Source organism: Opisthorchis viverrini (assembly GCF_000715545.1).
Source record: "Opisthorchis viverrini unplaced genomic scaffold opera_v5_125, whole genome shotgun sequence".
Taxonomy (NCBI): Eukaryota; Metazoa; Platyhelminthes; class Trematoda; order Opisthorchiida; family Opisthorchiidae; genus Opisthorchis; species Opisthorchis viverrini.
The window spans coordinates 672470-696176 of NW_008751786.1; the positions used below are offsets into that span (position 1 = coordinate 672470).

General features: G+C 45.7%; 1 protein-coding gene across 1 annotated transcript in view; it reads left to right on the top strand.

Annotated features, from left to right (window-relative positions):
* Positions 1-22484, top strand: part of T265_14001 (hypothetical protein) — a gene marked incomplete at both ends in the record, with an annotated part of 42823 nt that extends 20339 nt beyond the window's left edge. Inside the window, 6 exon segments of the mRNA XM_009171586.1 lie at positions 14720-14926; positions 19668-19748; positions 19909-20038; positions 20300-20589; positions 20599-20657; positions 22241-22484. Of these exon segments, the coding sequence (XP_009169850.1) occupies positions 14720-14926; positions 19668-19748; positions 19909-20038; positions 20300-20589; positions 20599-20657; positions 22241-22484 (1011 nt within the window).
* Positions 22485-23707: the final 1223 nt, after the last annotated feature.

Below are 23707 nucleotides of genomic sequence, written 5' to 3' on the forward strand. Positions count from 1 at the left end.
TGTACGGCAGTGAAGCATCAGTGCCAACACTGATGTTGCTGTCATTGATGATAATGATGATGATTCAACTTCGTATAATACACAATGGCCGCCTGGTTTATCACTTTGTACGATACTGGAGTTATTGCGGTATTTGACACAGCGCACTGCTGATTGCTCGGTTTTTGAAACAAATACTGATCGATCTCAGTAACATGGACAACCTGGATAATCAGCTTCCAGTGTGCACTACTAATGGTCGAACGGTGATACTACTGATGGAAAGACATGCGAGCAGTATGTTTTTTCGTAAACCTGCTTTGCGTCTCTTAAAAAGTGAAATCTGTTACGGAATTTTTGGAGTCGCTTTGTAGCATTTACTTGGATTTGAGCAACAGTCAATGAATATGCAGGAAAGTTCAGGTAGATGCGTTTTTGTAAACAAGATGCATATGAGAATTTTGCTTCCCTGTCCAATAGTCTGTAACTGTTCAGTTGGCATTTTCTAATGAATGACTCCTCAGCGAAGGCCTTCTTCCTTTCATTGGTGTACTGTGCGGCTAGATGGCTCAAGTGGTTAGAGCGCGAATTTACTAACCGAAAAGTCCATATTTCGAACCGAACCTCTGCGTCTCCACGTTCTCCTGTCTAGGCTTGGATAACCTGGCACTATCCCAGCCCTCTTGCTTGCTTTTGGTGGCGTAGCAGTTAAGCACTGAAATGTTGCTATAACTGAATGAGTATACCGTCATCCCGACCGCACATAAACATTGAATTTCCAATGCATTTCCTTCAGATAAATTGAACTTTTCCAATAGACTCGCAAAAGCTGTTTATTTCACATGATTGCGATCGTTGTGTGCAAAACTAAGGTACAGGCTCGTGAGACAAGGTTTCTACTCGTTCTCCCTCCCACTTGGAAACAAACCCACCGGATACAAGTTTTGTTATCTTCTGCAATTTTCTTCTGGTGTGGATTATCTCACTTGTATTCTGTCTTTAACATCGGTGGAATAGCTATTCGGGGTCCTGGTATGTTGTTTGGACTAAATTGTAGGAAATGTATGGATTTGGAATGACTTATGCACCCTGAAAGTTAAATTTTTGTCAGATTTTAAGAAGTAGAGCTAACAGTCGGTGACGCGCCAAAATTTGCCACGAAGAACGAAACAAACTCATCACACAGTCGTTCAAGTTTGGCAGCGTGCGACCTAGACGGGGAATCCCAGAATTCTTGCACACAGTGGTTTGAGCCGGTCCTTAAGTCGTGAACTTGCTGACCGAATGGTCCGTGGTTCAAACTCAGATCCGGCATCTTGACTTCTCTTGTCCAAACTTTGGTAACCTGGCCGTATCTTAGTTCTCGTGCTTCATTGGGATGCCATGGCTGCTAGGCACTGGACGGGTGTCACGGTTGAACTATTATTATCACAGTAGTTTGCATCTAAACTGTGACGAGAGATGAATCGGGTTTGAGGTGAGTGACTAATGGGTTGCTGGTTGCCCAGTGATGGCGGGATAGTTCAGAGCGCGTATTTACACATCGGAAGGTCCGTCGTTCTAACCCGACCTATGCCCCCTGTGTAGGCTTGGGCCACCTGCCACTATCCCAGCCCTCGTGCTTCCTTCGGGTGGTATGACAATTGGCGCCGAAACCTGTGTAGGCTTGGGCCACCTGCCACTATCCCAGCCCTCGTGCTTCCTTCGGGTGGTATGACAGTTTGGCGCCGAAAGCGTGCTACAGCCGACCCACTTTTATGTCCAGTGAGGTTTCATGAATGGGTCTCTAACAAGCGTTCGTGTTCCTCGAACCATAAGTTTTTTTTCCAATTCTGCTGCTTCTTAGGGTGCTGTTTGATGTTCTTTCTATGCTTGTCAAGGCGCCAGGAGTACAGAACTGTGAGATAGTGGACCCAGTTGTGAAGAGCATATCTCGTGAATTCGATGGTCGATCCTGACTTCTGTCTTTCGCTTATTCGATCAGCTTAACCTAGACAAACGAGAGCATCTGCTAACGCAGAACAAAAAACAACAAACGACTATCACTTTTTCCCGCATTTTTGTCAAACACGCGGGACTTTTTCTGAATCTTCAAAGCCGGTCAGCTCACGGAACAGTGTGCCGACTACGTTGTTGTACTTGCTGTTCAAGGTCGTAATTCGTGAAGGATTTCTAAAATCCATCTTTTTGGTGAAGTTACCTTGTTATCTGTAACACTTTTTGGACAATGGTCCCGTATTTTCAAGTTTTTCCACTCTTTCATCAAATATCACTGATGTGTTTTTGTCAATGAAGGTCATTTTGTTCTAAATATATGACTTATTCGACCTAACCCTCCTAGAAGAGTAACTTGCGATGCATAGCTAGGAAAATCGATCTGGAAAATTTTGGAAAACAATATTAAAATAGGAGTACTACGCACAAACTCTGCTTGTGAAGAAACTTTTTTTCAAGGAAGTGACACTTAACCACAGCCTCAAGAAAGAATTATTACGAAGTCTGTATGGTGAACGAACACCAATAGGATCACTCGGTTTTCCCCATATTTTTCATCCCCGTTCAGCTTAAGTGCATTCCTCCCAAGATAGTTGTTCATCAAATCCATCAGTTTCGAATCGGTACGTTTGGAACTAAAAAAGACATATGTTTTCTGCTCTAACGGAAGGAAACTATAAAAATCGACCTGATTTAACTTAAGACAATGACGCATTTCAGGGTACTAGAGGATGGCGTCTTTTCAGGCTTCTCGCTGGATCTTACACGCGTTTCATCATCAACTGTCGCCATAGTTCCTTTTTTTCATTTCACTCACGGTACTGAAGCGCCTTATCGTTCAGCTGTGGCACCCTTTCAGTGTTCAGCTTCTATGCCACCCCAGAGTAGCACGAGGGCTGGGAAACTACCAGATCGCCCAAGCCTAGACAGGAGAAGTTGAGATTCAGAGACCGGGTTCGAATCGCAGACCTTCCTCAAATCAGCGCGGCTGGGAAACTACCAGATCGCCCAAGCCTAGACAGGAGAAGTTGAGATTCAGAGACCGGGTTCGAATCGCAGACCTTCCTCACAGTAAATCAGCGCTCTAACCACTGAGGTAACCCCCCTCCCCAGAGCCTTATCATGTTAGCTGTATCTTGCGTCTCTTGATGATCTCATGGGACTTGCAGAAGCGTTTGCTTTTTGGAATTCTTCGTTTTCCAATAAAAATTTCATTCTGTTGGTGAAATCAATCTATTTTGAAAAGCCGAAAAGCTCTTTACACGTGTTTTATCCTTTTTGGAAATCATCAGCAGTGCGTACCTCTGTTTTTTTTGTCCGGTGAAAAACGACCATCGGGTATCCGCCATACTTTATTCTCATAACGGTGAAATTTCAAATCATAAAGGGTCCTTCATCACAAATTCGGCTCCTGGAGGTCTCTCTCCTTTATCCATGCTCTACCTATGACAGACCAAGCCATCTGGATCGTCTAGACTCGGTCTTCTTCATGAATGGACGTTCCATTCGTGATCCCAAAATATATAGACTTCTGCTTACTTGACTTCATCCTTCGTGTGCATTCTGCCCAACTAAAGAGCGGGTGCGAAGCACTTTTTGAACACGTCTGGCCCTCAGAGATATTATTGGGCGGGAGATTTCTTTTCCACTTATTTACTGCGTTTGGGGACTTGCTTCGCCGCACATCACCCCTACTTCTCGAAGTCCTTGATCAGCCAAACTTTGTTGTGTTACCTTCGGTGCTTATTCCGTCATCTCTGTGGACTGCGCTATCTCCGTATCCATCGTTGTTGATGATGATTCGCTCTATATTCGTCAGTCGACTCAAGTTGACAGTTGTATTACTGGTGAGTACCAATCGCGACCAACAGCACTTCTGTCAACATCGCGAGCACTGCACGTGAGCAGTGCAGCTCAGTCATCGATCGGATGAAAAAGTCGTTCAGCTGTAACACTTTCGTTGCTTAACTGCTATGCTATCCAAAGAAAGCACGAGGGCTGGGATACTGCCAGGTTGCCCAAGCCTAGACAGGAGAAGTCGAGAGGCAGAGGTCGGGTTCGAACCACGGACCTTCCGGTCAGTAAATTCGCACCCCAAACCACTTGAGCCATCTCGCCCCCGATCGGATGAATAAAATGATATAATCAGAGTTCAAAACTCTGAAACCTGGGCAGTTATACAAACCCCGGTGGATGATGAAAATGGGATTACTTCTGGAATTGGGAAGGCCAGGGCAGCGTTTCCTGACCTCGGACACCTGTGGCGCCGACGTGACGTCAGCTTATCTGTCAAGGGCAGAGTTTGCAATGCGTCGGTGCGATCCCCACTGCTTTATGGATCAGAGACATGACCTCCACGCGCAGGGGACAGACGGAAAATGTCAGTGGTTGATCATCGGTGTCTCCGAAGCATTGATCAGGTCTGTTGGGAACATCGGATTAGCAATACTGAGGTACGCCAGGTGGTCTTAGGAGAAAGGAACTCTCCCGGCTCGTAGGTTACGCTGGTTAGAACATGTACCCCTCATGCCTCGCAGAGCTATTTTCGCCCAGCCTTGTGCCGAGAGATGGACAGTGTATGACCTGGCAACGAAGTCGGGTCGGCAACTGCCGCCTCCCTAGATGGGAACTCCGGGACTCAACTTACCAATCGCTGATGACACTGGTAGAAACGCCTCAATCGTGCAATCAGTGGTGTTCATGCATCAAAGCTATCGCCTTCAATGCGTAGCTACTCAATTTCCAAGGCTTCTCTGTATGTCCCACACTCTCCCGTTTGCAGCTGGAACCAATATGCCTATGGTAGACTATGGTACAACAGCTGAATTCTCAAACCTTACGAGGTAGTTTCCGCCGCTCCGTTGTAGCACCAAAACCGAAAAACTTCTGAACTATCTGTAACAATGACGCCCCATAGTTGGTTTAAAATTCCTACAATGAACTAGTCACGTGATTTCTTCCGAATTACCGAATTATCGTTGGTTAACCAGCCCATAGTTCGACAATCTGTCTTTTTTATGTGTTACTATCTCATCCGTCACCTAAACTTATTGTTCAACTTGTACACAACAAACTGGTTTTTGGCTGGTTCCTGTCAAACGTGATTGTGTCTAACAAGTACCGAAACTTCTGGCTTGCACGTACAACCTCAGTTTGGTGACAGCTGTGTGTCGACTTCAGCTGTTGTCTAATCGAATAAAGCGTGCATACAATTCGCGATTAGCACCGATGGAGGAACAGTGGGCTCTGGAGACGGGGTTACAACTCCACTGTCCACTTTGATGACTACCTCTGAGATGCTGGTATACGTCGCGGATCTTGCGAGCTTCCAAGCGCAGAGGCCACTGAATGCGAGTAACTGACCGCAGAGTAACGTCACCGAGATTTGGGCGTACAGGATGCAAGCAGCATTTGCAAACTACTCTCGTGTATATATTCAGTGCTGCCTGGCGTATAACCTGCTTCGGTTCAAGGACGAATTCCAAGGAATCAACTGGGGTGATGCATGTTAGGTCCCACGCCAGCGATAAACAGACCATCATCTTGTACGCTTGTGTATCCACATTTCGGACGGAATAATCAGTGAACTTCACCATCTCGCTTAAGGATACTTGAGTTGACTCTTTCAGCTTGCTGGAGATAGAGAAGCACGCTGCTCCTACTAACTGATATTAACTTTTCTCTATTGGAGCAACATGAAGGTTGGTCAGCTGGACGGTTTGAGGGATAACACCAGCGTCCGTGCGACGGTAAGCACATATCTCACGCACCTACGTTAACAACACCCTATGCATCCACTTAGCAACCGCGAGGAGTTGTTTAACACAAAATGCTGGAGTGTTATGATACCTGCGTTTGTCGATCAGCAAATCCTGGATTATATTCTCATTAACAGTAAAGAACGGGTCGAAATGTGGTTGGTCGACGAGGAATACGAACCATACACTATTGCGTCCTCACTGGCTCATGCCATCGGAATGACAAATCAGAGGCGCGGACTTTACACCAGGCCCACCTGCAACAACCCGGCGCGCTTAGCGAGCACAACTCTTACGCTTTCAGTCACAGGATCTGGGTGGGTTGCGGATGGCTGGACAACTTAAAAACGCACGCATGCACGGAAATGCAGCTTTGCCAGGTTGTTCAGAGGCGCACAACCGACTGAGATAAACAACTAAATCATATGGTAGCGTATTGTTACTCTTAGTTAATGGTCGTAATATAAGAGCCAGGCAGAAAGTCTTGCCCTCACCGACTTACGCAGTATTGTTGGCCCCAGATGTGTCCCTTTTTTGCACGGCTTTAGACTGTAATTACGATGGTTACAGGGATCCTTGTCCACAAAGATACGGACCTTCCTCCGGCAGGGTAAACTTCCGTCTACTACAGGGTGTCTCAAAATAGACGCAAAATTCGATTAGGTTCGTAAACCTAGCAATCAGAAGAAGGTTGACAAAATTCTTCATTTTTAGTAGCCACGTAACGGAGGTTTTGTGTGCATTTTTTTCTGTCTGGCATTTTTTCTGTCTACGATGGATTTCAGTACGCGCATTGAAATTGTGAAAATCTATTATCCCCTTGGTGAAAGCACCGTCGCTGCACGTCGTGGTTACAAAACCAAACATGGTCTCATCAGAGATCCTTTCACCATTACACGCTTGATCGCGAAATTTGAGTCCACTGGAACTGTATTGGATTTTCCTGGTGAAGGGAGAAAGTCTCTGAGTGATGAAAGAGCGCCCATTGTACAGAATACCGTCAAGCAACTTCAGTCCCAGAGCACCATGGTGTCTTCGTCAATAACTCAGGTGTCTCAGTTGACCGGCATTCCCCGCGCCCGCGTGCATCGTATCATGAGACACCACCTTCATCTCTACCCGTATCATTTCACTTTATTACGAAACATCACGAAAGAAGACAAGGAGCAACGTGTCATGTTCGCTAACTGGCTTCTGGAAGATGAAGAAATCGTTCCCAACATTTTATGGAGCGATGAAGCAAATTTTTCTGTGGATGGCATAATCAACAAGCACAACTGCGTGGTATGGTCCCGTGAAGCTCCTCATGAATAGCTCGCCCATAATCTCCATTCCCCTCATCTCTGTGTGTGAATGGGATTTTCCTCAAAGTGTCTCCTGCGTCCCTTTTTTTGACGCTACGGTTTCCGGCGACAGTTACCTCCATGTGCTGCAGACGTGTGTTATCCCGCAACCCAAGCAGCACAATGAGTCATCGATCGTCCTTCAACAAGATGGCGCCCCACCCCACTACTCAAACCAAGTGAGAACTTACCTCCGAGAGCAATTTTCTGATGAGAGAGTCATTGCTCGTGGATTCCCAAACTTTTGGCCCGCAAGGTCACCCGATCTCACACCTCTGGATTATTGGTTTTGGGGAATGATCAAGGCTTGCGTATATCATGAAAATAAACCGAATAATTTGGTTGGGTTAAGAGCAAGAATTGAAAAGGAGTGTGCACGAGTGACGCTTGAAGAAGTCAGGCATGCTGTGTCTCACATCCCATACCACCCTCAACGTGATATAGAAGAAAGAGGCGGTTTTTTTGTACATCTTTTGTAATGCCAGTTTGTTTGCAGTAAATCTCCATAATGCTTGTATGTCCAAATATAAAATGATAAATGTTTAAATTAGTGTTAAAGTTTTAACGTGGGTATTATTTTTTGCGTCTATTATGAGACACCCTGTACTTCAAAATGTACTAGTAATGTGGCAAGAAAAGAACAATATCCCTTTGGTCGTGTGGACCTTCTTGCTGAGAGGCCATCGTTTGAGGAACCACGTGACACTGGATCATGTGACATGAACTGAGTGATTATATCCTACCGCGGGCTAGTCACACTGTCGGTTAGCCACTCACGGTATAGCGCGTCGTTACCAATCGGAAGGTCTCGGGTTGGAACAGTCCGAGAAATCAGTGAGGTGCACACTGTTATTGACTTCCAACAAGGATGATACAGTTGTACGTTACTTCTCGGCTTCTGACTTACAGGATGTCAGGTTGATTATTTGTTAAGACCAAAAGAAAATCGTGCTGCCTACCGATTATCAGCCCACCTGCATTTTATAGTTACGTCGACGTTTTACTACCGTAAAGCCCTCCCCCCGATAGATGTTTCGCATTGCTTGATTACCCAGCGTAATCTCCTTGTGCTGTTATTGGGATCATCTGCGGTTTTCTGGGAAACCCTAGAGTAATACAAAGTTGCATGGTTTTTCACTTAATGACTGAGATTCACCCTATGCGAACTATTTTGTGTGGATTATTCAAACACACTCGTTAGCTGAGGGAAAACTGAGGCAAGGGAGCTTTCATGGTTTCCAGTTCTGGTGAGTTTTCAGATGATTGGGGCAGGACGTCTGGGCATTTCACAATGATTTGGAAGCTGTTGCATCGATTATGGTGACTCTTGTTTGGGAGGATGTGATTCCATCCGTGTGATGTATTTGCTCTTTCCAAACTCACTTTTTGATGTCAACTTGAAACTAAGATTAATGGATTCCGTGTTGTCCTGTTCGCTGAGCTGGGCGATTTGATTTTGAACGTTTTTGGTCACAAATCGAGGTGAAATCATCAGCGCCTATTAAGCTGATAGTGCGACCGCGCCTAGGACTGTTTTCCGTGATGTACTACAGTGAAGCTCGACGTAGACACACAGTTTGAACAAGTGTCCGAATATATCGAAAGGCATGGTGCCTTGAATGAGTATACACAAAGTCAGACCATTGGCTATCCAAAACCGGTTGACGTTCGTATCTATCCCAAATCAATCATCAGCTGCTGACCAAAGAATCATGTGATACATCTACTTTTATCCGATCAATAAGGGCGACCATCCTCATGTGGGTAGCTCCTTGAAGAACTGACTACGCACTTTCCAACATATTCGGCCTAATTTGAAGCGTACGACCTGATTTCCATATTCGTCGCGATGACCACTTACAATGAAGGTCCTCCTTTTCGTGCTTACCGAAGGGTACGATTCTTCGGGCGAGTACAATATCCAGTATACAAGAACTTAGACCGCTCGTTTTGTTTACTTTTTGACGCCATCCTTGTAAACTTTGTTTCATTCACACGCACGTGTAAGGTCGACCTGAAAGCAGTAGGAGTTTGCGTTAAAATCGCCCTAGAAGGCTTTTTTGTGTGGATAACTTTAGACTCACTGATTGACCTACACGTTCACCAAAAATGCGGAACGTCTTACGAGTCCGCTTAGATCCGTCAAACTAAACCAAGGTTGACGTACGAAACTAATCTGTCACGTTCTAAACTTGTTTCAAAAAGAATGGAGCGACCCTCACCTGAGGTAATTCAGTCCGAAATCACGATCGGTTGATACTGATTCAAAGACGTAAGGAAATTGAGACATACGGTACAAAATCGCGAATGTCAAATGAATGGAGGCAAACAGAATCGTGGGATCTGTTTCAATGCATCCCCACAAGAAAAAAAAAGCTTCAGAAACGTATTTTTTAAGCTTTTGCACCAACTTCAGAAAGTAATGTCACGTTTTGAGCACTGTCAGTGTGTGATCTCGTTCATTCTTGGCAGTTAGCAGCCTAGACCCATTAACTCCGGGTTTGAGGATTCCCTCCTCCCTAAATGATACTGAACGCTGTTCGCTTCTCGCTCCTCTTCTTGGTCTACATGTAAATTAGGAGCACTGTAGAACTCAGGTCGCGGGTCATTTGTGAATAATTGGTTGACTATGTACTCCTGGAATGCTCCAAGCGTTATGTTATCCTCACCACTGAATCTACCAGGCTGACATCTGTTCAAAAGTAGACTTTTTGAGTAGTAGTCTCTAATAGCCCTGCACAACAATCGCCGAACTAATGACGTTTTCCGCGGAATCTACGCGAGTCTTGAATCGTTGGGTCTCACTGAAGTCGGGCTTAAGACCTCGGCTAAGGGTTCTTTCAAGACCACAGCCTGTAGGAAGGCACATTCTTGTGTAGTATAGATGTTGAAAATATTGTCGATGCACGCTCCGACCGACACATTTTCCATGACGAGCCTCTCGAAATTTTCATTAAAGTGTGTCGGTAGAATTCAGAAGATGACGTGACAGAAATATCATAGTATCTCGATAGAAATCGGAAGACCTCGAGATGGATCTTTGGTTAAGCAGCGAACTTACTGACCGGAAGGTCCATTGTTCAAACTCGACCCCTATATCTCGAATGCTCGTCTCTAGGCTTGGGAGCCCTCGTGCTTCCTTCGTGTAGAACGGTAGCTAACCACCGAAAGGGTGTTACACCTGGAGAAGTATCAATATGATTTATGGAGATTGGAGTTGACTCGGCCTCAAATTAACTTGTTCCACGGGTGTGGGAATCGAATCGAAGAATCGTTCAGCTGTAACATTCTTTCGGGGTGTTACAGACCTCTCTCAAGAGAGGCCACCGTGAGCATAACTAGACTGGTGGTCGTCCGTCTGTGATGGCTTGCTACATACCCAGAGCGTCGATCGGCTTTTCGACAGTCTTGCATGTTTCCGCAAAGATGACCACATACACATTGTCTAATTTGTAAGCTTTGGAATGTCGTACTCGCATGCCACAGTGGCGCGAGTACGTGCGACCCCATCTGTCTTGCATAGTTCACTTCATTCTACTTCGTTATTCTGCTTAATGTTGAGGGTAAAAAAATAGTTAGATGACGCCCGTTGTGTGTGTGTGCGGGTCTATTGGTATTCAATTCGTGACATGCAGTGTTCGGAGTTCTTCCAAGGGTGGTTGGTCTAATGGAAGGATCAGTGAGCTTTGGTCCTGAAAATACTATCAGTTTTGCGAGGTCTCCTTTACAGTTAAGCACCTGATGAATCGTTTTCAGTCAGCCTTGTTTGTCCCTGATCCAGAAAGTGAATCTGAAAAAAGCCTACTGGAGCATTCCGGTATATACAGTTTTCCTTTGTATTTAAAGGGGGCGAGATGGTTCAGTGGTTGGAGCGCAGATTTACCGACCGGAAGGTTCGAACCCGACCTTTGCCTCTCGACTTCCCCTGTCTAGGCTTGGGCAACTTGGCAGTACCCAAGCTCTTGAGGTTCCTTCTGGTGGCATGGCAGTAAGGCACCGAAAGGGCGCTACAGCTGAACGATTTTTTTGCATTTAAACTCCCCCGATGTTCAGGGTTGTGCTTTCGACGTATTTAAAGTACGCTTGTCGTACGAACCACGACTTGGTGTACATTTTCTTCATGAGCAGGTGAATTCTAAATCTCCGTCTATAGTGATGTAATTCGAACAAATACGAAAAACACCTGCAACTCCCAGGGTAAGCCTTGTTCTAGTACCATCTTTAATTACACACGTCTTATCCGACTACTTTGTTAAAAGTGGAATTCATCAGCATTCTAGAAACTGATGGCATGTGATACGTGCCAATAACAGATCGTGTATCGATCGATCACATGCCGGCCTGTCGTTTTTTTCAACTCGTCGCCTATCACGCTTCACACTTGNTGTGCAGCGAATCAGTCTGGCACGGAAAGAGTGTGTAATTGTCAACCAGTAGGGCGATTCTATTTTGATGTCTGCTGTCTTGATGTGAGTTTGAACGGAAACGACAATTGTTGAACGTGGAAAGTTTTACCTGTCAACGAAATTGACTAGTATCAATACATGTTTCTTTACCATGAGTGAAGTTGTTTTCTCGCCTGATAGAACTGGGATAATGGACCGTGCCGTCTGAATTTCAGTTGGACTGAAACATTGCTCCATTGTTTGAATCCAGTTCCCAATGAGGGTGGAACGGCTGGTGGCTGATTTGCTGATTATCAGAACCATAGCTCTTATGGGTTGGTGTCGGCGAATCCGTAACGAGGCAGTTAGAAAGCGCGTTTTCGGTTGTGCGACGAGTACTTCCATTAAAGAATGTGTCCAGCACCAGAAGCTGCGTTGGTTGGGACATGTGTTACGTATGCCGAACCATCGTTTGCCGAAGAGAGTACTGTTTTCCATGCCCAATTCGGAGTGGCGTAAACAGAGAGGTGACCAACCCTTGACCTGGCAGAGGAGTATGAAGGAGATCACGAAACGCTTGGGTGCTGTCGGTGCTACTCGCCTTCCAGGATGGGGACCGCGTGATCTTCACTGTGCCTGGTTGGAGACACTACAAGATATGGCTGTCAGCCGATGTCAGTGGTATTCATGTTGTCGGTTTCTATCCAGATCGCCTGAGTGAATGTCTGGAGGTGTAGGCACCTCGGAATGATTGTGTTAAGCTAGCACTAAGTCCCTCCCCCATCCACCTTTACTTTTTTTCTTTACAATAAGGCTTTCAAATACATCATGGTTGTATGGCAGTGAAGCATCGGTGTTGAACACTGATGTCATGCTGTCGATGATGATTATCACTAGAATAAATTTCATCTAAACTTGTCGACGTGGTCGAACTTCAGCGGTTCGGTTCAGCGGGATCGAACGTCTTTCGTTAAGGCTTCATCAGAGGAGCTAGCAGAGAGCAGTCAAATAGAAGAAGCCTCCACGCCATATCAACGAGGCGATCTGTAGACAAGGCCGAACTTTTCGCTGCAACAGAAGTGTGAGAACAGTAAATAGTCTCGATAAAAAGCGGTAGTCGTCCAGAGGTTTTGAAGTCTGTACTACAGTATTTACAAGTTGTAGCCGGGGAAAAGTTTCTGTCAGGTCGCTGGTTTTCCGCGTTTGATAGGAACCTTTTCGCAATTCACACTAAGAATAGTCGTCGTAAAAGTGTTTCCTGGCTAGTAATGCAGTTTCATAGTACTGGGGTCCAGATTTGTTTGCAGTGTGTCACTTTGGCTTTCCTGAATGTTGAATGCTGCGAACGGTTTTTCACAATTTCTTCTGAGTACCAAGAACTTCGTCTTTGGAATAAATCGGATGTCTTGTAATTAGTCTGTTTTTTTAATAAAAAACCCAGGGAGTCTTTTCTTTTCCCAGTCTCTTCTCCAACTAAATGCAAGCAAAAAGATCACTCTGTCCTTACCAACTATTTTATAACTATGGTCGTCCATCTTGCCTCGAGCTCTGTTTGGAGAGTCCCGAACGAAAACTTTAACGTTTCACCAAGGTCCCACAAACGTATATCTTTGAAGCTACAGTCATCATCATCGACATCATGACATCAGTGTTCAACACCGATGCTTCACTGCCGTATTGAATGTCATGGTTGTACGGGGACTGGGATACTGCCAGGGCGCCCATACCTAGACAGGAGGACGATTAAGGTCCTCAACCAAAGCCTTTGGCTCAAAAGCCTAACCGCAAGGCAGCAGTGTTTGGCGGGCAACGCAAATGCATTACCATTTCTACCGGACAAGTCGCCGCATGTTCCAACCCCAACCTGGAGGGCCAGGAGACTGTGTTCGTCAGACCTCTAACCATTGACCAGCCTGGTATGAGAGACTCTGTGAGTGTCACGGGGACACTCCCCAGTATAGCTCAATGGATCGCTGAGGTGCGCAAACCGTTACACCACGGTGAGGTCCAGTCTCTTCGTGACAGACGGTAGACTGTTTTGAAGCTGTCCGGCTAAGTGACACCACTTGTAGGTACCTTTTGAAGTCACCTATACCGTTCAATAGTTTGAAACCATATTCATATCGTTTCCGAAATTGTCCATTACGGGTGCCAGTTAACCCGCAGCTGTGTGTGCACTCCATTACTCTTGTACGCAACAATAAACTTTTTTCTGTGTAAAGATGCGAAATAATGGTGGTTAATCGGATGGCAGTTGATCTGTTCGCCGAACTTGGCAATGGCTTGGAAACAATGGTTTTCCAACTGCTTCCTTACAGACGCCGACCTAGATAATGTGCCGTTTTGTGCAACATCGTTTGGTGCACCTTGTAGTTATCAGCAGTTCTGGTGGTTGATCGGATTGCGGTAAACACACTCGAGCTACCTATATTCCGACAAATTGGTGCGAAATAACCCAAGCGAGTGTTGGCCATTTCGTTCTGGATCGGGGATCAACCCTACTAAAACAACCTGCTATGAACCGACTCGGAATGTGCACTCAAGAGTCGTGAGCGTCGCCCTTATTCCTCTTTCCAACCCTGATATACTGAAAGACGCTCTCAGGAGGTCAGTGCCTGCTTGGGACAAGGCGATAAAACAAAGTCGGTTCTTGTCAAAACGATTTAGTTGTAAAAACCCGGAAACCAAATGCAAATCGCATTCTTCCGTTATCTAATTTCCGTGGAAAGGAGTCTCTTTATATCGATCAGCCCCAATCGTTGTTTTAGAGAGCGACGTTTATGCACAGCCACCAGCAGTCAGTTTTCGACTATTTTAGGATAATTGAAACACTAAATTCTAATGAACTAGCCTACAAAAAGTCCAATACTGTCAAGCCTCGTTGTGCAGCCAGCCATTAGGATAATGACACCCCCGTCTTCCACTTCCGGTTTCTGAAAACGGTTTCTTTCTTATCGTAACCCTTGGTATTACCCAGACCACATGGCCAAGTGTGTGTTGTCGCGACAGTTTCAGCGACATGGTTTACTTCACTGGTATTTTTCTTGATTTGCGTGTACGCTTATTCTTAATCGTGTTGCGGTCAGCAGCTGTTTGTCGACTGCTGTCAGCTAGATTAGTGATAAACGGGAGTGCCCAAGTGTGTATCATACACCACACCTTTGTTACCTCCGTGTTGATGGATATCGGTTTCCAATTGGTCTCGTTTTTCGCACTTTTCTGTTAATCAGTTTCTTTATGGCCCATTTTTTTCTTCCAGCGACACAGCCTATCCAAGGCCCCCTATCTGTCTCAAACGTTGGACGAACTCAGTTTGGGTACGTATGCTTCCAAAGTACACGTGATCCGGACCGACACCACAGTCATCGCTGCACTGCATCTGTTCCTTCAACATCAAATATCTTGTCTTCCGGTTATCGATGAACAAGGTCGTCTTACTGATCTCTATTCGAAATTTGACGTATTTGTAAGTTACTTATTCTTCAGCGTTACTTTTGTAAGTGTTATCACTGTTATTGTCCTCAGTATTTTCATTACAGATACTCCCCATTCCCATGGAAGGGAAGACTAACGTGTTTTTTGATAAGAAATTTATCTCCGCTCATGAACTGAAAAGAAAAAATCGTTCATTGTAACACCCTTCCGGTGCCTAGCTGCCATGCTACTCGAAGGAATCGCGAGGGCTGGGATACTGTCAGGTTGCCCAAGCCTAGACAGGGGAAGTCGAGAGGCAGAGGTCGGGTTCGAACCACGGACCTTCCGGTCAGTAAATTCGCGCTCCAACCACTTGGGCCATCTCGCTCACGAATTCACTCGACCTTGTTGTGATTTGATGGTTTGTGTGCACCAGTGCGACTCACTGAGCTACGCCGTAGGTTTTTCATATCGCACTTACAGGTACTGTAATACCAGGTTGGTCAATGGGCAGAGGTCAGATACACAGTCTTCTTGTCCTCTGGGACGGGGGTTGGAGCAGGTATTGCAAGATGTTCTTTAGCAATTGAACCACTCTGGCGCCCTTACCTTAGTCATTTTTCGCCTTGCTGTCAATTGTTTTGAACAAAAGACTCCAGCTGAGGGTGCTGACTGTCCTCCAATCTAGAGTTGAACCTCCTGTCAGTATCTCACCCCATGTATGGCCATAATTTGTGTAGGCCTTTGCGTCCTACTAGTAACTCGGTCGCTTTGTTTGATACCTACAACAGGGCAGATAAGCGAAACCAGTTTCCCGCTGACACCTGACGATCAATCTTCATTCGATTTTATCCATAAACTTGTTTGCCTTGAATCCGAACAGGTGACTACTTGCATGCCACCGTTCACATTTATCGCTTCTCAGACCTCGCTTTTCTGTTTTTATCGCAACTAGCGAGTATGTGGGAATAGTACATCATTTAACGGCTATTCTCAAGCTCTTTCATAGTGCCACTCGTAGTCTGAGAAGATCAACTGATGATCCTGGTTACAAATGGTCAGTATGCGAATTCATCCAGCAAACTCTGTCAACTCGTGTAACAACAAAAGGTGATTTGGGAAAAACTGGAGCAATCCGATTATGCCAAGATCTCAGTCATGTGCAGTTGCAACCAGCCGGACACTGAATGGTCGTGCCACCGCCACGGGCTGAGATGCGGCAGATGAAATTGCGATCGATCGGCCACAGGTATGCTCGCTCAACCCAGTGGCTGGGGCTTGGCCACCTAAAGTAAAAAATGTATTTAAGGCCCGTGATGTAAACAGGTAGTAGCTGAGCCAAGGGTAGCACAACACTCAGGTCGTGATCCCCGTTGTCCTCGCGATTCGACCGTGTTGCATTGGCCTGTGTCATAGGGCTAGCGTTTATTACTCCCCTCCAGCCCGCAGCTATCAGAATGAGCCCAGCAGGTGTCATTCAAAGATGGCGGTGCGTCCGTGTGTTTTGCTTTGACTAGGTTTTGTAAGCTAATTCGTGGATAAGAAGGCTTTCCAGCCACCTGGGACCAACCAACCCGAAGCGACTGCTCCAACCATATGAATATGAGTCCTCCCTTAGCTGTGGCACGGCCTCCAGCCTCAATAATACTGTCACATATGACCTCATCACGCAAGTCCGAGTGCACAGATCGCGTCCTCATATTGCACCAAGTATATTGCAACGCCACTTGTACCGCGGACCAACTGTGGCTGCTCTCCTTGACTTCAAAGACCTTGGATAAGATGACCCCCCTCTGCACATACTTGCCAACGAGTAATGCCCTGAAGGTTGACGAATATTCTTCGTGTCATTTATTCCCACATTTTTGGTCGCACTACGGTTCACAATGAGCTAACCAGAATACACTCATTTGCAAACTGATTTGGTTTTGCGAGAGACTCACTCGGAACCCAGCTAAACCTCTCGTTTGTGGTGTTTCCAGGCAACCGAATGTGCTGCACCAGGCCGCCCATGTTTCAGTCGCTACGATATTCCAGATATCGCGACACATGTATATACTTTTGTAATGCACTACTCATAAGGTCGAGCAGTTTTCAGAGCTATCCGGAAGTTTAATAACGACCAATGAGATTCGCCGAAGATGCTCCCATTTTTATTGTCTACTACATCATGATGTGTACTCCCGAGCAACCTCGATTCCGACGATCAAAATCACGTCTGGAAAAAGAGTGATTGGCCTAGATTACGCGGCTGATATTTTTCTCTTATCTGACGACCATGCGCCTACACATCTCATCATGATCTAGCAAGCAGGTTGCACCTTCCTGGTCTAAGGTCTTACTTTCCACACCAATGTACCCCTTTGAAACCTACCTTGGCAGATAAATAAGCCATGACGTTAGTACACGGCAAGGGGAATATTTGCTGATTTGCAAAACTTTTGGTGTCAATTGAAGTTAAGGAGCCGCGTCTACAAAACAAAAATATGAAAGTAGTCCTACTCCGTGGCTGGGAAACTTCGCTCATCCCCTGATTTGAATACCTCAAACGCGATTTCCCTTCGGCTAGTGATTGAACACCTAACCATCTATAGAGGAAAATGTCGGTAGCTCAGGTAGCGTGGTTGTGGCACAACCACTAATCCACCGCTACGCACTACTACGCTCCGCAATAACGCACTGATGATGTCACCTCGATTGGTGATGAAACGTTTGCAATCAAACTGCCCAGCTCAGCGAACAAGCCAACGACCACCGCCTTTAGATATTTGATGACCGCTGTCTCCATGGTGTTGTAGGCGTTGACTGGCTGCCGCATGTACGTAATGAAACAATCCGTAAGCAAGTACTTGGTGATGAGTTGCATTCGCCCGAGCGGCTTATCAGGCTAAAGTGGTTGAGACACGTTCCGCGTACGCCAGACAAGCGTCTACCAAAGAAAGGCGTGTTCTTAACCCCAAACCCGTGTTGGAGAAAATTTAGCGAAGGAGCTGGCAAGATTGTGTGAAGTTGAGCACTGTGAGGCTTTTGTGCCCCTCTGGGCGGAGCTCAAATGATTCTCCTTCCACGTGGTTGAAAACTCTACGGAGCATGGTACCTAGGCGATCATATTGACTAGCTTGCCGCCACTTTTTGGCCGGGTTGCTTAGCTGTCTGTCGTTATCTGTTGGCAGAGACGTTGGATCAATCTTGCTGATGGCATCATTCACCCACGTGATGTTCAGGTGTGTTTATTTCAACGGTTTCAGGTATTGCCAAGTTACTCTTGGCCGTCTCCCCCAAGGACACAGGACTTTGTGCGATAAGTCCGTACTTTTCCAGTTGCGAGGGGAAACGACTCAGTGGGTAGAGCGCGGATTTACTGACCGGAATGTCCGTGGTTCGAACCCGACCTCTACCTCCGGACCCCCCGTCTAGGCACTCTGGCAGTATCTCAGCCCTCGTGCTTCCTTCGGGTGGTATGGCCAATAGGCACCGAAAAGGTGCTAGAACTCAGTAGGTGTGTTAGTCAGAACACCGAAGTATATTTCACTATTACTTACTACTTACTACTTACATCCTTATTGGAGCCCATCAGTTAGGCTTAGTCCCCCAATTTCCACCGTCCTTATTTCCCATGTTGAATACTAAATTAAAATCATATTTCAGCAAACACTCAGTTGGTGAACTTGGACAATATCTATCATCCACTGTCGTCTAGTGACTTTTGTCCCATCCAGCGAGAACAGAATCCTACAAAAACCAGATAGTCTTTTTGTGATGTACTAGTCATAAGGTTGCGTCTTGTGGTCTCTACAAAGTGCGCAAGACTTATGTACTGATTCCGTCCAATTCCGAAACTTTAAATTAACTTCTTTACTATGATCATGAAGGAAACTACTCACAAGGTTGCTAAAAACTCCGCGACAGCCCACGACCGGTTTCGCCCTTCTTGTGGCTCATCACATCACTATGCCAGAGAAGCAGTGCGTTTATATTAACGTTCCGCGCATTGGTGGTCACGTTTCTGATACATCGCAGCTCGAAACGTTCAATGTCGTAAAAGCTATCACGGATGCATAAACACGGACCACAACATTGTCGCTGATCAAATGTCCTTGAGGTTGTTTCGATAATCGAATCGGCAGAACCGATGGTAAGTGAAAGAACACATGCCTGAGAAACGTGAAATGTTTACCCATCCTAGCTTAAATTTTGTCAAATCCAAGGTCAAATCATCCGCCACAAGGAATCTAATTGAACTCCTGTCATCCTTTCAGGTCACTGCACGTAGACTGAACAGGTTTAGTGAAACATCCACATTTGGCGTCAGGGAGCTATTGCTCACATATCCTTGTTCGCTAAATGTGAATTTATTGGTATCAAGAGGAAAAGACTGATCGCTAGCGAAACTGATGAGGGCCGAACTAATTCGATCGTATCGTGTTTATCAGTTTGGTCTGTCTCACTACACATAAGGTTGCTGAAAACTTTTCGACAGCCCGCGACCGGTTTCGCCCTTCTTAGCGCTCCTCTGGTAAGCGCAATCCCCGAGTTCTCGTCAACCTCATGTTCTACCTGAACCAAATTGGACTGATTTCGATATTTCGATACTCATCGGCACACGAAGTCAGTTTTGATTGTCATAAACGAAGGACATTCAGCTGTATTCAGTTTAATATCTTGTCAAAACTGAAGCTGTGTGTGCAAAGGAAAGTATTTGTTGACGGTTGGCTCATGTTTCCTGTGATACTATGCCCATGGTACACTGCTCGCGTGCTTGAATTAAGTGTACTCTTCCTTTCCCTTACCAGAATTTGGCTGTTACTCGCTCCTACAATCGGCTCGATATCACCGTTTACGATGCTCTCGCGTTCCATCGGTCGAACAGACAGGTAGGTCTTTCCACATTTATCGATATCTCGGGAAAATTTGGACTTGCTGTTGTGAAATATGTAAAGCTAGGCCGAAAATTAATTCTCCACCGAAATCACGTGACCCTGGCCGTTGCTATACTCATGACCTTATGAATGCTTTTATTTATCCTTATATCAGAACCTTTTTATCAAATGCGGATTTTTTCTATGGGTACTGTGGAGTTGCGGACCGTTTTCTAGCTATCATTTTGCTTGTATTGATGATGATGATGATGATGAGAACTACGTGGACAGAACATACTCGAATGGTGAGTTTCATGCTCTTTACGCTTGATAGCTTATGGCTGCCAACTTAGATATTACGTAATCATTGACCGATCGGTCGACACAAACCTGGGACAATCATCCCCATGGGTAGAATGCATACGATCCATCGTATGCGTCTTATGTTAATTACTATCACTTCGTTGTTCCCTGACATTCTGGATCCAAGCACCCGATAGCTACCTTATGCATCAATGTGTCAGTGATCTTTTTTGCTGGATGAATAAGCTCCCGTCATGTTGAAGTGAGCCCGACAGAGCTCAGTAATCAAGGCACGAACCTGGTAACGGGAAGGTCCCTGGTTCGAACCCGACCTCTGTCTCTCGACTTCCCCTGTCTTGGTTTGGGCAACCTGGCAGTATCCCAGCCCTCGTGCTTCCTCCGGGTGGCATGGCAGCTAAGCACCGAAAGGATATTGCAGCTGAGTGACTTAACTTTTTTAAGGTCGGTGGCTAAAACCCAACCTCAGCACTTCAACTTCTCCTGTCTAGACATGCGTAGCCTGACACTATCTCAGCCCACCTACTTCCTTCAGGTAACATAGCTGGGAATCGTGCTGTGGCTGAATGATTGCTGTCATTTTTGTGGTGAGATCAGTCTAAAGTGTTTACTTGCTTTGAAAAAAGGTTACCTGTCTTTAAGTCACATAAGTTCTCACCTTGAAAGTTGTCTCACGGACGTCCTAGAAATGAACGAGTTTTGAACTACCCGGTTTAGGTGCACCACCATCCAGTTAGGTTTTCAGATTTTTGGCCCGAAGTATTTTCCACCACCATTTGATTCGTTCTACCACGCCCCGATCAGATTTCGCTCTGTCCACCAACGACAGCGCGAGATTTGATGTCTAGTTTTCGTCATGTGAATTCTACCTAGTGTTTTCAAAAACCCCAGTATGCAGTAGTGTACGCATCGGCAAGAATCAGCCCCAGCATCGTGCTGGATCGCAAGCTACTTGATTGGACACCTCACGACATGGTTCACTGAAATGAATGATTTGCACGGCTTTCTGACAGAATTACCGCATAGACGCACCAGGCGGTCACCAGTTCAACCAACATTCTGGATGAGCTCCTTGATCTAGAAGGTTTTTCATTGGTCCTGGATGTTTGGGATTTTGTCGATCATGAAATCCGCAGTGATGTTCTGATACGCATAAATCGTTTATGAAAAGTCGTCTCCCCTTTTCGTTCTCCAAACACCAACCGCCTGGTCACTGTGTGCAACAACCCCAATTTACGGGATACCGTTAGACATTTCCGCGAAGTAAATCTTCACATCACACCTGATTCTTCTTGTCATGGAGATCTCGGACAAGTTCCTTGAATTTCAGCGAAGCAGACGACGTGGATTCTTCTTCCAGAAGACGTCTTGGTAACCTTTACTGCCGGAGGTACCTGTACAAGGTACCTGTACAAACTGACTTTTACACTCCAATATGTTTGTGTGTGTGTATGACAGGCAAGAAGGGACCAGAAAGGTTGCTATGCTGCTACTATCAATGAATTCGGTGAACTCAGTCACACGTTTGGCATGAAGACCATATCCCATTCATTCAAATATAGACAGAACCACCACGGAGCCCAACCAGCAAAGCTGTCCACTTAAGAAGTCCATCCCGAACTGATTAAAATATGATGATTTGTTCCCTTTGATGCTGAATTACTGTGGCTCAAAGTGTCCAGTCAGATGTGCCGGTTATTCCGTCGAGACTAGCGAGAATCCCGAAATGTCAGCGAACGGAGAATGGACAGAATAACTCCGAGACCTGGAGCGTGTTCATCTGGTTCTTGGCATCATGAAACACTTAGTGAGGGCCTGCATTCAGATCTCTTGAAAGTGATGTAGTTTGTTCGTATCACACAATTCCAAAGTCTCTACACAGCAACACCAAACAACCCCGGGTCCGTTTTATGGACTCCAGAAGCCGTTCGATTCAAATGATCGCCAGCATCTGCCTCACAAACTTTGTGACACTAACACCTCATGGCCTGTTATATAACTGTTCTGCCAATCACTGGTTGTACGGCAGTGAAGCATCGGTGTTGAGCACTTGATTGATAGTGATCGTTCAGCTATAACACCTCTCCAAATGATCGCCAGCATCTGCCTCACAAACTTTGTGACACTAACACCTCATGGCCTGTTACATAACTGTTCTGCCAATCACTGGTTGTACGGCAGTGAAGCATCGGTGTTGAGCACTTGATTGATAGTGATCGTTCAGCTGTAACACCTCTCCGGTGCCTAACAGCCATACCACCCGAAGGAAGCACGAGAGTTAGGATACTGCCAGGTTGTCCAAGCCTAGACAGGGGAGGTCGAGTGGCAGAGGTCGGGTTCGAACCACGGACTTTCCGGTTATTAAAATCGCGCTGTAACCACTTGAGCCATCTCACTCCATGTTGGACACTAATATCATGCTGTCGATGATGATGATCAACCGGGAACATTCTGTTCAGACTGGTGACATCTTGGTGTACCCCATTGCGCTGCCCTGTTACAGTTTCTATACACTTATAAAGGCCATTGGGTAAGCCGCGAGCACACGAACACAGGATGTGACACTGTACTTTAATGCATCCTAGTGCATATAGCCTGTGCTCACTCTGTGATGTGGTGAACTCTTGATAAAAAATTAAACCCGTTCTCTCCTCAGCCATTCTATGCGTTCGTTCACTCATACTCGATCTAGTTCAGTACTTGAGGCGAAACGCCACTTGTGTAGTATCAGTATTCATTTGTACGCAAGGTTAGCTAAACACAAGAGATTGATCGGTTGTTGAATTCAGGCGAAGATCTTGAAGCTGAGCCTCCAAGCATAATCTTTTGTGTCTTTTTGTAAACTTCTCGTTTTTAAAGCTGTTCTGTTTGTCTCCTAGTTGTCTTTTGTTTCTCCAATTTGCACCTGTGTAGTTGTGTTTCTAAATATGCATTTTGTTGGGAACAGTGACCAACGCGGACGGGGATGATAGCTTGTCTTGTGAATTTAACCTCAGTGTTGCTCACTCCTCCACCTTATCCGAATGATAGTCAATTTGACAGTTTCCCGGAAGGTTTTAGGTTCAAATCCCGTTTGGAATTCATAGAATGTGCTTCGGAGTGCGAGGTGGCCAAAGTGGTTAGAGCGCGAATTTACCGACCGGAAGGTCGTGGTTCGAAATCCGACCTCAGCCTCTCGACTTCCCCTGTCTAGGCTTGGGCAACCTGACAGTATCCTAGCTCTCGTGCTTCCTTCGTGTGGCATGGCAGCTAGGCACTGGAAGGATGCTACAGCTGAATGCTTTCTTTCTTTTCTTCTTAAAGATGGATACTCATGCTATGTTGTAGCAGATATCTTTGATTGGCGGGTCTGTCGGAGAGATTTCAGCAACCTTACAAGTAGTTTGTTATATCAAGAGTCTTTTATATTGCTCTATTCGCTCTCTCTCATTTGCGACAAATTTCATTCTTCTGCAGCGATATCCCGTTCCTTTGACCTGCCGTAAGACCGATACTCTGGGTACAGTGATCGAACGCGTAGTGAAATCTGGAGTGAGTCTGGTTAAATTCCCATTTCTTTTCCTCATTGGCTTATTTTGTGTCCACATGTGTGCACTATACCCCGCTTCAATGAGAACCCTCGCCAAATCAACTTCAAGGATGTGATCTCACCT